The sequence below is a fragment of the Eurytemora carolleeae genome, unplaced genomic scaffold, assembly GCF_000591075.1.
Source record: "Eurytemora carolleeae unplaced genomic scaffold, Eaff_2.0 scaffold329, whole genome shotgun sequence".
In the NCBI taxonomy this organism is placed as follows: Eukaryota; Metazoa; Arthropoda; class Copepoda; order Calanoida; family Temoridae; genus Eurytemora; species Eurytemora carolleeae.
Genome location: NW_019396239.1, coordinates 222,481 through 238,207, shown reverse-complemented (window position 1 = coordinate 238,207; position 15,727 = coordinate 222,481). Strand labels below are relative to the sequence as shown.

Below are 15,727 nucleotides of genomic sequence, written 5' to 3'. Positions count from 1 at the left end.
GGCTATAATGCAAGGAAAGTTTTTCAGAGGTGTACGAATCTTTTGTGCGGCAGTGTACTGTATCTCCGGGTGGTAATGTAAACACAAGACGGATGTTTCATAGCCTGACATGGGATCCATCTTTCACATAAAAAATCAATGAAATATACTAGTCATTGGAAACTATTATATGTGAATTATCAAAATTATCTTCGTCAAAGACGACCTTACAGCGGAGTAAGCTTAATTGTTTTGGTTAACATAGTTATTTATATTTCAAACTATGAAATTTATATGAGAAAATTTGGGTTTGTGGCAAAAACTCGGTTCCTTTGTTTCATTTCTCAGCAACTTAGTTGGTGAAGAAATTTCTTCTAACCTTATCCTCCATCTAGTTAAGTTAATATATTCAATGCATCAGAATAGTGTCTGTTAACCCTGACTGATTCTTCTTCTGAAGTCTGGAAGACTGTCTCCATCATCATGATTGTGCATGAACTTAATCACTTGAATCATGTCATATCTAATATATATAATCCTTCTTTCTTCCAAAGATTATAGATTTAGCTCTTTTAGCTTATCCTTATACTACTTGCTTTGGAGACTTTAAATCATTGTTACAGCTCTCATTTGTACTTTTTCCATAACTAATTTGTTCCCCTGTTGCTAGGGACACTGTACAGGTACAGAGAATTCTAGGTGTGGACGCACAAATTGTTTATATAGATTCAAGAACAAACTTTTATCTCTGTAGTGAAACGCTCTTGAGACTTAACTAAGAACAAATTTAGCTTTCCCAGCAGCTGCTGCACAATGCACATTGAAGTCCATCACTTATTTAATTTCAAAGTTAATAAATATATGAAGAAGAAAAAATTAAATTCCAAGTTTAAAGATGTTCAAAGAAAGCTAAGATACAATTTTTTTTAGCTTATGCCTTATGAAGACAAGTTATGTTGTAAATTGTAGTAAGAAAAACCTTTTGAAAATTTGTTTTTTTTTACACTTTGAGCCATCATATAGTGCGCCTTGGGATTAAGGTTTTAAGTCACAACAAGTCTAAATTTTAAAATAACTTCATCCAACATCCATTCATTTCTAGAAAACCGTTCTTAAATAATTAAAATCAAATTCGTATCATGTCCAATCCACTAAATTTCACCATGAAAGGAAAAATTAACATACTTGTTTCTTAAGGTTAAATGGCGTTGAAAGTTGATAAAATGATTTTTAAACCTTTTAATCTTTGATCAAATCTTTTTGCGTTAAAATAAGTCCCGAGGAATGGAATAGATGTCTGCAATTTTGTCTGATAAAGCATGAGGAATTTAAACCTAATCCGTCCAATTTATTCACGATCTATTATTGATCCATGCATTCATCCATCCTGCATATCTATGGATTCTAGGGATTAGGAGCAGTCTTCAATTTTACAAAGAAATAACCATGATTTTTTACTTGTCCCAACTATCCTTATTCCTATTCTATCTATCCCGATTCATTTCTGATATTTCCTAATTCTTGTCCTTTCTACCCTGCTTAATGTCCTATCTATCCTAATTCCTTTCATATCTATCCTGATTCCTGTCCTTTCTATCCTGATTCATATCTAATCTGTCCTGATTTCTGTCCTACCTATCCTCATAACTATTCTCCCTACCCTGATTCCTCTCATTTACTTAACCTGATTCCTGCCCTATCTATCCTTTATTCCTGTCCTACCTCACCTGATTCCTGTCCTATCTTTCCTTTATTCCTGTCCTATCTCACCTTATTCCTGTCCTACCTCACCTTGTTCCTATCCTATCTATCCTTTATTCCTGTCCTACCTCACCTTGTTCCTGTCCTACCTCGCCTGATTCCTGTCCTAAATATCCTTTATTCCTGTCCTACCTCACCTTATTTCTGTCCTACCTGACCTTGTTCCTGTCCTACCTCACCTTATTCCTGTCCTATCTATCCTTTCTTCCTGTCCTACCTCACCTTATTCCTGTCCTACCTGCCCTTATTCCTGTCCTACCTCACCTTATTCCTGTCCTACCTCACCTTATTTGTGTCCTACCTCACCTTATTTGTGTCCTACCTCACCTTATTCCTGTCCTACCTCACCTTATTCGTGTCCTACCTCACCTTATTCCGGGTCCTACCTCACCTTATTCCTGTCCTATTTATCCTGATTCCTGTCCTAATTATCCTAATTCCGGTCCTATCTTTTGAGCTGACTATTCTACCCATCTTTTTTTCCTGTCCTATCCATCCTGATAGCTATATTAATATTCTGGAGTTATTGATATTCATGATATTTTTATTCATTATATAAATAAGAAAATGTTAAGCAACATTAAAGTTTACTAAAGCAATTTTACATGAAAGAAGTTTTTAGAATATGATTATTATATTTAAGTAGATTTTAAGAGCAAATTACATTTTAATATTATAAATTGAACGAGATTACTTTTTTAAATTGATAATTGTTAAATTCCAACAGTTATAGCACCAATTAGTTTAAAAATCACAAAAAATATAATTCTGATTGTACACACAAAAAAATACTCAACATATTAATAAGGCCAAATTTTCAAGGCACAGCAAATGAATATACATATATATGATTGTATAATTGTGAACAATGGTTTGCAAATAAAAAAAATTGAAAAAATGTCAACATTACAAAGTCATCATGGTCCATCGATAATGTAAATAAAAAATAACAAACATATTGTTAGTGCATAATGTAAAACGGACGAAGTTAGTTCTGTATTTCAAAGATTTACGAGATTTTAAGTTTCTAATGATTTTTTACAAATGATTAATAATTGTACGTTCATAATTGGTTACATTACATTACATTGAGTACATTACATATTGATTAAAAAAAAAATTTGAAGTTAATATACCGTGTAAAAAATGGACAGCTTGCGAAAAAAAACAGATCGGTGATTATCAAAAATAAGAAAAGGAAGCGCTTCAAAATGCTGAGAGGTCTCTCCGACTTTCTAAAAACATAAATATTTTATAAGACCCGGGAAGTTTATGTTGCGGATCCAACCGATACGGATCCTAAGCACTGTTGTTGGGAGACTAATATAATATTTCGAGGATTTTCTTAAAATCCGGAGGAAATTATTTGAACCTATTTTCTTAATGATGTTGTTGTCTCCCTCAGTCAAAGGATTTAAAACTCGACGTGGGGCCTGATTTTAAGGTTTCACTGTAAGAATTAAATGATATTGGCTTGGTACAATTAGCAGTAGTGTGATGAAGATGCATTAACGTGTAACATTCATTAACTGTAACTTCGTTATCATTGTATTAGAGAAACTACCTATTATGAGTTTTATTGTCCCTGGCATAGTTTCCTCCTTTTTCCGACCTCGGTTGTACAGCTGTACAGCACGTACTGTTCTGTAAAAGTACATTTTCAAAGACTTAAAGTTAAATCATTGAAAACGACTTTTTTATTAACAGGAGAAGTAATATTGATAACTTAAGAATGTTGAAAATACATTTTGAGATTTTATTAAAGAAATCCACTTTTCCATAATATCAGAGCAAAATTGTCAAGTATAAACTATACAGTCAATCCTAAGGGACAAAAGAAAATTTATGTCTTTGTATTTCTCAAAATTTATTTTTTTTCTCTATTAATGAGGTGTTTAGAGTTGAATTTTAAAATTTGCGATAACATGAATTTAAAGAAAATAACTGAATGAAAAAGTAATTAATGAAAATTTATATTTGGATTCGATTTTATTCTTGCTATTATATGTGTCATGAGTAAATGAACCTTGTTGTCTCCTCTTCTCCGAAAGGATTATCTGTGTTCTCTTTGACTCTGTCCTTGCTCCCGTCTCCGTCCTCAACCCGAGATTCTCCGAGAAAACTGTCCATGAGGAGACCTTTCTCCCAAACCTTTTAATGTTTATATACAGTTGGACCCATAAAACTATGGAAAATGAAGACGACATTTAAGAAATATTATTTGTAATTGACGCTGGTCTAAAGCAAATAGTTTTACCATTATCATGAAATTCCACTGTGCCGCACAATTTCTGTGTTACAATTTCATCACAAGTTAAGTCTAACAGCCGTTTCCCCTATTCCATAGTTTTTTACGCCCCACTGCCAGTGTACAGTTTTGCCAATAAATTATTGAGACTTCAAAGAAAACTGTACAAACTGCACAAACTGTACAGAATTTATTCAGTTTTTTTTTCTTATATCACTGGTTTCTTATTGCCNCCCCCAACACTTACTTCTTTGAATAATCATTCAAGACTATATTCTACAGATTTTATGGTCGACATTACAATATCATTCCTTTGTGGCTAACCCTTCATTGTGTATATAGCAAATATCTTGCAGAACTTGTCGTCTTACGGTTCAAAGTCTGGCGAAAGTCAGAAGAAAAAATCTCAGTAATCAAACTTAAGAAAAATTTTACTCCTATGAGTTAAAAGTGAAAGACTAGAAACCCGAACATATTGTATAATTTCCTTTCTAGATTAAGATGCGATTTACTTGAAATTTAGAGACTATAACGTATCACGTACAAATAATACAAAATATACAGAGGGGGAGGGGGCTATGAAGGGCTCAGCCCCCACCTGGATCAGTGTATTCTATGGTTTTTAGTTGTTTTTGGTCCCAAATAGGTGATGACTCGAATACGCGCCCTTAAAAATATGCATTTGTAAAATATTTTCTTTAAATCCCTAACCTGAACTTTGATTGGTTTCTGGGTTAGTTTTCTGTAGAAAATTGTTGAGAAATTAAAGGTTGGAGACACATTATCCTTGATTACTGGAGATTTAACCGTCTCTCCTTCACACCGAACTATCAAGTAGGGATCACAACCTTAGATGAGAAAAATAAACATTGAAAATGTATGTATGTTAAACCTAAATGTATTTATTTAAACCTAATGTAAGTATTTTGAACCTAAATGTATGTATGTTAACCCTAAATGTATGTATGTTAACCCTAAATGTATGTATATTAAACCTAAATGTGTATATGTTAAACCTAAATGTATTTATGTTAAACCTTAATGTTTGTATGTTAAACCTAAATACATTTATGTTAAACCTAAATGTATGTAAGTTAAACCTAAATTGAGTGTTTCATACTAACTTGTATTTTGGTTTAATCCGAGTTAGAAGGAGATTATTTTTCATTCAAAAACAACAAACATTATCCATTGTAGAATGTAAATGAAGCAAGAAAATTAATTTTCAAAACCAACCTCCAATACTTTTCTTGGGTAATCCTTCCAACGACTCTATCGTTAATCTTGTCACAATCTACAATTAAACAAAAACTTAAAAAGGACTGTAGGAACTGTACAGTGACGTATATATATATATAATGGCACGGACAGAGAATTCCTAATTTTCAGACTGGAACTCAACTTCCACTCCAGTGCCACTTTACAAATTGAAAGTCATTTTAAATAACGTCTACAATCCCATTAATTTATAAAAAAAATCATTGAAATAATTTATTCAACTTTAATATTTGTTTTAAAGTAATATTTCTGTTCAAGGATCAATGATCAGTTTGATATTTACAATAAAAGGGGCAAACACAGTGTTTTTTTTTAAGAAAAAAAATTCACATCTTTATTATGATTAATTGTCGGATGAAATTATCTAATTTTCAGTAAGAGTCTTTTTAAAAAAAAGTAATTTTAACTTTTAAAGTATGACTCATGAACACCAACTTTGTGACCGGATGAAGATTTACTGGAAATTTTATCAATTCGTTGAGAGATTTGTGTCATATCGTATCATAAACGTCTCATTGTTATCAAATGAATCCTAAATTTGTTCTTTATAATACTGCACTCTCGGTACAAATATGTTAGCTAACCAGTCTCTCCCTTAATTAAAGGACTTTTCGAAATTTGTGAAAACACTTCTAAATTTTGAATGTTAATTTACAAATTAAGGTAACCTGAGGTTTAGCTTGACAACCACAGAAAAGACAAGGAGGGTCTGGTGGTTCATCGCCCTCCAGCTCAACCAAACCAGATACATCATCACCAAATATATTTACATCTAATTCATCCAAACCAGAAAAATCATCACCAAACAACCTATATATAATATATATATATATATAATTACATCTAACTCAACCAAACCAGATACATCATCACCAAACAACCTAGATATATATAGAGCTCAACGAAACCAGATACATCTTCACCAAACAACCTAAATATATATACATCTAACTCAACCAAACTAAATACATCATCATCAAACAACCTAAATATATATTGAGCTCAACCAAACCATATACATCATCAGCAAACAACCTAGATATACATACAGCGCTCAACCAAACCAGATACATCATCACCAAACAACCTAGATATATATACAGCGCTCAACCAAACCAGATAAATCATCACCAAACAACCAAGATATATATATATATGCAGCTCAACCAAACCAAATACATCATCACCAAACAACCTAGATATATTTACAGCGCTCAACCAAACCAGATAAATCATCACCAAACAACCAAAATATATATATGCAGCTCAACCAAACCAGATACATCATCACCAAACAACCTAGATATATATACAGCGCTCAACCAAACCAGATAAATCATACCCAAACAACCAAGATATATATATATATGTAGCTCAACCAAACCAGATACATCATCACCAAACAACCTAGAAATATATACAGCGCTCAACCAAACCACCAAGATATGCAGCTCAACCAAACCAGATACATCATCACCAAACAACCAAGATATATATATATATACAGCTCAACTAAACCAAATACATCATCATTTACATAAGCAGGAACTGTCCTGTATATCCTGGAACAGTGATATATGTAATATATAACTGAGCAGGAACTGTCCTGTATATCCTGGAACCATGATATATGTAATGCATACCTGAGCAGAAACTGTCCTGTATATCCTGGAACCATGATAAATGTAATGCATACCTGAGCAGAAACTGTCCTGTATCTCCAGGAACAATGATATATGTAATGTATACCTGAGAAGGAACTGTCCTGTATCTCCAGGAACCATGATATATGTAATGTATACCTGAGAAGGAACTGTCCTGTATCTCCTAGAACCATAATATATGTAATGTATACCTGAGAAGGAACTGTCCTGTATCTCCTGGAACCATAATATATGTAATGTATACCTGAGAAGGAACTGTCCTGTATATCCTGGAACCATGATATGTATAATGTATACCTGAGAAGGAACTGTCCTGTATATCCTAAAACCATGATATATGTAATATATAACTGAGCAGGAACTGTCCTGTATCTCCAGGAACCATGATATATATAATGTATACCTGATCAGGAACTGTCCTGTATCTCCAGGGTTAAATGTTGTTGGAACTACGATATACCGTCCAGCCTTCAACCTTTATACACAATAAACATTACAATGTATATTATACATCATTAGAACTTATTTTCTTCTCAATGACATTTAAAAAGTCGTTATTAATGTCTCATTCTTTGTTAATAACCCTAAATATACTATTATACATTGTACATTCATGCATATTCCACTATGATGGTTTTTTTTCTGGAATACAAGGAGAAGTTCATGTGATTGGAAAAACATATTTAAAGATAAATGATTTTTCTTGACGATACTTCAACTTGATTTGAAACTTTGGACTTTCATATTTAAGATAATTTTGGAAGCTGCACAGTTGCATGTCGATCCGGTTCTGGGCTTGATCTAGGCATTGAATATTGATTAATTATACCTTTACGTTACAGCTCCCCCATTCAAATAAAATCAAATAAATCAGACTCTAAGGGTGCCCCCTCCTACAACTGATTGTCCTTATGATCCCCTACAGGTACCTAGTTCGGTAGAACACGTGCCTGGACCGGATATAGTCACTGCTCCCAATATCTCCGTTCTTGAGTTTATCATGAACCCTGAACCTTCGGTTGGTTTCTACCTTCAGAAGATGGATCCCAATAACCAGCTTCTCTCTAACAACATTAAAAGCTTTTTGAAATNACCATGACCATGACCATGACCATGACCATGACCATGACCATGACCATGACCATGACCATGACCATGACCATGACCATGACCATGACCATGACCATGACCATGACCATGACCATGACCATGACCATGACCATGACCATGACCATGACCATGACCATGACCATGACCATGACCATGACCATGACCATGACCATGACCATGACCATGACCATGACCATGACCATGACCATGACCATGACCATGACCATGACCATGACCATGACCATGACCATGACCATGACCATGACCATGACCATGACCATGACCATGACCATGACCATGACCATGACCATGACCATGACCATGACCATGACCATGACCATGACCATGACCATGACCATGACCATGACCATGACCATGACCATGACCATGACCATGACCATGACCATGACCATGACCATGACCATGACCATGACCATGACCATGACCATGACCATGACCATGACCATGACCATGACCATGACCATGACCATGACCATGACCATGACCATGACCATGACCATGACCATGACCATGACCATGACCATGACCATGACCATGACCATGACCATGACCATGACCATGACCATGACCATGACCATGACCATGACCATGACCATGACCATGACCATGACCATGACCATGACCATGACCATGACCATGACCATGACCATGACCATGACCATGACCATGACCATGACCATGACCATGACCATGACCATGACCATGACCATGACCATGACCATGACCATGACCATGACCATGACCATGACCATGACCATGACCATGACCATGACCATGACCATGACCATGACAATGACCATAACCATGACCATGACTATGTCAATCACACCAAATCCTAGTGTTCTACCTTAAAAAACTCCTTCCAGGTTTTGGAGAATGAGAATAGTGAAGTATTGATGAGATGATTGATTGATAGATCGGTAAACTCAGAAACAAAGTCATCCCAGGGCATCCTTTATATTCAAGAAAATCGTTATCTATATAAAGTAGCATATTCTATTTAACCTCCCAAAACTATCTGTATACCATAATAAACCTAACAGAACTCTCTGTATACTATAGAAACCCAATCAAAACTTTGTATACTATAAATAGCCTACCAGAGCTTTTTTATACTATAGTTAACCTAACAGAACTCTCTTTATACTATAATAAACCAACCAGAACTCTCTGTATGCTTAAATAAACCTACCAGAACTTTCTGTAATTATAATTTACCTACCAGAACTCTCTGTAGTGTATACTATAATGAACCTACCAGAACTCTCTGTAATTGTAATTTACCAACCAGAATTCCCTGTATACTATAGTAACCCTATCAGAACTTTGTATACTTTAAATAACCTTCCAGAACTCTTCTTATACTATAGTTAACCTAACAGAACTCTCTGTATACTAAAGTAAACCAACCAGAACTCTCTGTATACTTAAATAAGCCTACCAGAACTTTCTGTATACTAACGTAAACCTACCAGGACTCTCTGTAAACTTTAATAACCCTACCAAAACTCCCTGTATAGCATAGTAAACCTACCAGAACTCTCTGTATAATTTAATAAACCTACCAAAACTCTCCGTCGTCCTCTGTAACAAGGCCAAGCTTTTCCCGTTCCTTCTCTGTTATCATTTTCCACTCTGGAGACCTGGAAGAGAGACGGGTCAGTTCACTGGTAGAGTAGAGCCGACCCGTCCCACCCAACCCTAGCCTGCAATACAACCAACATCTTACAAACAGGTTCCAGTACTTAACACGCTGGAAAACAGGTTCAAGTACTGAACACGCTGGAAAACAGGTTCCAGTACTGAACACGCTGGAAAACGGTGAAATATCATTTGCTTCAAACCATATATGGTTATTGGTGAATGATTAGTATTTAAGAACAAACAATCTTTGTTACATTTTTCATCTCGTAACATTTTTTAAAAATGCAATATTTTGCAGCAAGCCTCAATGAACATTTTATCATATTTAGAATATTTAAAAAATTAATACTTTAAAAAGAACCTAAAACTAACAATTATCGAGTCTTGAGTAAAAATTGTACGTAGATTTTGAATTGAAATAAATAACAAATAAAACATTGTCAAAATTTTTGTAAATTTAAGTCTTAAGGTATGATGCTGTTACTTTATGTCCCTAAAGAAGATGTTACTTTATGTCTTTAAAGACCAATGTTACTTTATGTCCCTAAAGATGATGTTACTTTGTGTCTCTAAAGATTACGTTACTTTACGTTCTCTATTGTGGATGTTAGTGAACTCTAGATTGCCTACTCGTACTCGTACTCGTACTCCTACTCCTACTCCTACTCCTACTCCTACTCCTCTCCGTCCTTGGTGGTTATATCAAACAATATTATACTCCTCCTCCTACTACTCCTCCGTCCTTGGTGGTTATATCAAATCTGATATATCAGAACCTTAACTGCTGCATATACTATTTCTTCTCCTCCTCTTCCTCCTACTCCGTCTCCTACTTGCAACTCCTCCTTCTACTTTTCCTCCTACTCCTCAACATTATATTTCTCCTTCTCCTACTCCTTCACATTATATTTCTCCTACTCCTCCTCCTACTACTCCTACTCCTCCTACTTCTCCGACTTCTCCGACTACTACTACTCCTACTACTTATACTACTCCTACTACTCCTACTACTCCTACTACTCCTACTACTCCTACTACTCCATCTACTTCTCCTACTCCTACTACTCGTCATGTTTCTTGTCCTTTTCCTCCTGCTTCTCCTATTCTTATTAAGTGTTTCAAAGTTCCGATCCTAAATTGTGGATTAAGAAGAAATGTCTCTGGGTGGTTTATACATCCTCCTGCTCTCCTAGGTTTGCTCCAGTCACCAACCTGATATCATGATTAATATTAGTTCAATGACATCATTGATCACGAATTCTGGAGGAGAAAAAAGAAGCAATGGTGGACTAACTGAAAATGACCATTGCCATCATACCTTGAGCACTATGACCAGGGGGCGGGCATAACTCTCCTAATTTTGCCTGGCTAGGTTTATACTGTACAGTGAAATTTGTCGAAAAATGTTTCCTTATGACTGAGTTGGTATCATAGAGTACAGTGGGTTTAATCCTAAGTACATCTATTTGTACGGTATTGAGTGGACAGTTAATTTTAATATTTTTTTTATAGTATTGTTCATATCTAGTAATGTTCCTTAATCATACTCATTTATCAAAATTGTAATATTGTTCCTAATTTTCATGCATTTAAGTATAACTAGTAATTTCTTTTTGTTCTTAAATTGCTAATGTTCCTATTATTGTTCCTGTTCCTAATACTTTGTCCGACCCACCTGAAATCCCTGTCCTAATCCTATATTTTTGTTCCTAATTCCTGAACAATCAGTTTATTGTTCCTAAATCCCTGTCCTAATCCTTTAATTTTGTTCCTAATTCCTGAACAATCTTTTAATTGTTCCTAAATTCCTGTTCTAATCCTTTAATTTTGTTCCTAAAATTTGAAAATCTAGATTTTTAGTCTTTAGTCATTAATTTTGACTCTTTTTGAGTCTTTTAAGTCAAAAAAACTAAACTTAACAGTTAAAATTACAAAAAAAAAACGAATAAGGCGATAATTCGGAAATATATTAGTTATAAAACTGATAATTGAAGGTATAAACAGTGCTTTAAACTGAGAATAAAAACGGGAAACATAAATTAAAATTCAACTTAGAAGTAGATTTTTTCTTATATTTTCATTATTTATCAATGCCTAATGCATGCCTATTGCCTATCGCCTAACGTTTCATAAAAAGTAATGTTAAAAGATCCAAAGCATTTTAGAGATAAAAGAGAGATGGGGGGGGGGGGAATTAGGGTTTCAAAAGCAACGGGTTCCAGAACGTTGATTGTAATTGACAATCTACCTGTCACTGAATGCCCCGTTCCATTCTTTCTCTCCCCAAGGATTTCGGAGACGCACAAGTGGAATCTTCTCACGTCCTCTACCGGACAAAAATTCAGGCTGTTATGAGGGTAAGTGGCGGTTATGAGGGTAAAATGGCAGTTTTGACGGTAAAATGGTAAATAGAAGGGCAAATTAAAGTAAAATGTTAGCCATAAAGGTAAAATGTATGTTATTAAGTGAAAATGGTTGTTTTTAAAAGAAAACATTTGCGGTTATGAAGGTGAAATGGAAATTTTTAAGGTAAAATTTTATTTCTGAAGGAGAAATAGCCGTCATGAATATGAAATGGCAATTATGAAGGTAAAATGGCAATTATGTAGGTCAAATGGCGATTTTTAAGATAAAATGGCAATTTTTAAGATAAAATGGCGATTAAAAGGTTTAAATCAGGTAAAAATGCTGAAAAAAGTATTACTGAAAAAGTATTACTGAAAAAGTATTACTTAAAGAGTGAAGAGAGTCCTGAAGAACCAATAGGAACCTTCTTGAGAGCAGTTACTCCGTAAGCATGTCCTTTAACTAAACCCATTTCAGTTCTCTCCTCACTAGCGCCCCCTCCACCTCTAAATAATAAAAGAGAAACCTTTTTTTACATTTAAATAAAAAATAAAAAAAAATCCATAAAATTAATTAAAGTCAAACATTTTAGTTCAAATATATTTTTAAATGTCTTAAGAATTCTAGGCGACAATGTTAATAGTCAATACCTTATTGCACAACAGATTAAAGCATGCTCTCCAATCTCCTTGCTTAGTTTCACAAACAGTTCAGCTTTGGATTCATCATCCTAAAAAATTAGATAAATATAAAATATAATAAATAGAATCATAACGGGGACCGTGACCCTAGTTTAAAAAAAGAGAATGGCATGTCAGATTAACCACTGTACCCTTAAACCCTTTATCTGTGTAACACAGTGTCTGAATAGAGCTGTATTAGCTTACTCCTTGGTACACTAACCTTAACAAGTTGGTCTCCAGTATCTGAATAGAGCTGTAATAGCTTACTCCGGTACACTAACCTTAACAAGTTGGTCTCCAGTATCTACATGGAGCTGTATTAGCTTACTCCGGTACACTAACCTTAACAAGTTGGTCTCCAGTATCTGAATGGAGCTGTATTAGCTTGCTCCGGTACACTAACCTTAACAAGTTGGTCTCCAGTATCTAAATGGAGCTGTATACGCTTGCTCCGGTACACTAACCTTAACAAGTTGGTCTCCAGTACCTGAATGGAGATGTATTAGCTTACTCCGGTATACTAACATTAACAAGTTGGTCTCCAGTATCTAAATGGAGCTGTATTAGCTTGCTCCGGTACACTAACCTTAACAAGTTGGTCTCCAGTATCTGAATGGAGCTGTATTAGTTCAGCTACTCCTCCGGTAAAATCTACCAGAGCATCAGAGAGATTCCCTCCATCCAAGCATTCATAGGAACCATGCAATCTGATATAAATCATTCATTCATCATTTTAGATACTTTTCATGGAGTAATTCATTCTTTATTCCGAAAATTAATTCATTCATGTGCAACATATATTCATTTTTTTGTTCATCTTTTTGTTATTTCTTGCATCAAGTTTAATTTATTATTCAATTTCTATTATTGTAAAATTGTTAGATTGTTCATAGTTTAAATATTCAATGATTTAGTTTTATTCTCAAATGATAAAGAACATAGACGACAAATACATGGAATAAAAAAGTTTAGCATACTAAGATTGTAAGTTGTTAATTGTTTAAGTACATACATTTCATTCCACTTAAATGTATTGTTTTGAAACATTGTGAAGAAATGAATCTCACAATTATTTGCTAAAATGAAGGGAGGCTTAATCATTTCTATTTGCCTAAATTTTTTCCAGGGGAAGCATTGCAAAGTACTTAGCCCAATAGCCCTAAGTACAGGAGCAAGTCATGATGACCTCTACTACTCTTCTGGTTCCAGCAATAGAGGTTGAGGCCGGAACTCCGGAGCAAGTTTCTTCGTCCCGTCCTAGACTAGACCTGGATCCAACCAGACTCAAATCTCGTCTTCCTCATTGTGGAAGAAAACATAATCTTAAAGGTTGTAAATTCTTTCACTTTTAGTCTTTCTTGTTTGTAAATTCTAGAAGTGTTGAGGAGTAGAAATTACTCTCCTCAAGTCAGGTTGTGGCTGTGGGTGATGACACCAGTGCTTAGAGCTGGGAGAAGAAGCAGTAAAATCTGACTAAATCCATAATTGTCAAACACCTTCTGGAACTGGAGAATCTAGAAGCATATTTTCCATTTTGTTTTTTGTTTTGTTGTCCTTTTTTTAAGATAAATTTACTCCTTTGTAGAGCTTTATGTGTGGTGCTTGGCCACTTTCAGAACAAAATGGTTTCTGGAGTTTTTAAAATTTCCGTTTTCGTCAGAATTGAGTGTGGTGCCTGGCCACTTTCAGATCAAAATGGGTTCTGGAGTTCTCAACCTTTCAGTATTCGTCAGGATGGATATTGGATACACTTCAAGTGATTCATATTTTGGATAGGATCAGTATACATTGGAGTAATGATATGTGAATCCTGGAGGTAGGATGAGTCCTGGAGTAAGGGAGAAACCTGGAGTAAGAATAAATCCTGGAGCAAGGATGAATCCTGGAGCAAGGATGAATTCTGGAGAAAGCATGAATAATTGAGTAAGGATTAATCTTGGAGTAAGTATTAATCTTGATGTAAGGATTAATCTTGGAGTAAGGATTAATCTTAGAGTAAGGATTAATCTTAGAGTAAGGATTAATCTTGGAGTAAGGATTAATCTTAGAGTGAGGATTAATCTTGAAGTAAATATTAATCTTGGAGTAAGCATGAATCCTGGAGGAAGGATTAATCCTGGAGGAAGGATTAATCCTGGAGGAAGGATTAATCCTGGAGTAAGGATTAATCCTGGTATAAGCTGATGAGTCCTGTAGTAGGGATGAATCCTGGAGTTAGATGAATACTGGGGTAAGACTAAATCCTGGAACAAGGACGAATACTGGAGTAAACTAAATCCTGGAGCAAGGATGAATTCTGGAGCAAGGATGAATTCTGGAGCAAGGATGAATCCTGGAGCAAGGATGAATCCTGGGGCAAGGATGAATCCTGGAGTAAGGATGAATCCTGGAGTAAGGATTAATCCTGGTGTAAGGATGATTCCCGGAGTAGGGCGAATCCTAACTAGGTATAAATTATGGAGTAAGGAGGAATCCTGGAGTAAAGATGAATCCTGGAATAAAGAAGAATCCTGGAGTAAAGATAAATCCTGGAGTAAGCTGATGAGTCCTGGAGTAAACTGATGAGTCCTGGAATAAGCTGATGAGTCCTGGAGTAAGCTGATGAGTCCTGGAGTAAGCTTATGAGTCCTGGAGTACGCTGATGAGTCCTGGCGTAAGCTGATGAGTCCTGGAGTACGCTGATGAGTCCTGGAGTACGCTGATGAGTCCTGGAGTAAGATTATGAGTCCTGAAGTACGCTGATGAGTCCTGGAGTAAGATGATGAGTCCTGGAGTACGCTGATGAGTCCTGGAGTAAGAGAAGAGAAGATGGGAGCATTGCCCAAAAGTATACCCACACAATATTAGGTGGATCTCGGACAGGATTGGACAGAGCGCTGCACAATTCCCGCAATTCTGTATGCTACTGAGGCTATGGTGTTGTCCAAAAAGGTTCTGAACAAACTAGACAGTATCAAGCATCAGGTAGCCAGGTTTGTGCTACAATTACCCAA

The 15,727-nt window shown here is 35.3% G+C and overlaps 1 protein-coding gene across 1 annotated transcript in view; it reads right to left on the bottom strand.

Annotated features, from left to right (window-relative positions):
• Window positions 1-2,393: 2,393 nt before the first annotated feature.
• The window catches only part of LOC111699087 (calpain-5), a 19,623-nt gene continuing 6,289 nt past the window's right edge, over window positions 2,394-15,727 (bottom strand). Inside the window, exons 8-21 of the mRNA XM_023469652.1 lie at window positions 13,321-13,441; window positions 12,702-12,781; window positions 12,438-12,557; window positions 11,954-12,031; window positions 9,627-9,767; window positions 8,899-9,014; window positions 7,860-8,010; window positions 7,332-7,405; window positions 5,935-6,029; window positions 5,225-5,282; window positions 4,700-4,836; window positions 3,767-3,891; window positions 3,305-3,384; window positions 2,394-2,975 (exon numbers count right to left, since the gene is read on the bottom strand). Of these exons, the coding sequence (XP_023325420.1) occupies window positions 2,947-2,975; window positions 3,305-3,384; window positions 3,767-3,891; window positions 4,700-4,836; window positions 5,225-5,282; window positions 5,935-6,029; window positions 7,332-7,405; window positions 7,860-8,010; window positions 8,899-9,014; window positions 9,627-9,767; window positions 11,954-12,031; window positions 12,438-12,557; window positions 12,702-12,781; window positions 13,321-13,441 (1,405 nt within the window). The 3' untranslated portion in view covers window positions 2,394-2,946. The remainder of the gene's footprint in view (window positions 2,976-3,304; window positions 3,385-3,766; window positions 3,892-4,699; window positions 4,837-5,224; window positions 5,283-5,934; window positions 6,030-7,331; window positions 7,406-7,859; window positions 8,011-8,898; window positions 9,015-9,626; window positions 9,768-11,953; window positions 12,032-12,437; window positions 12,558-12,701; window positions 12,782-13,320; window positions 13,442-15,727) is intronic.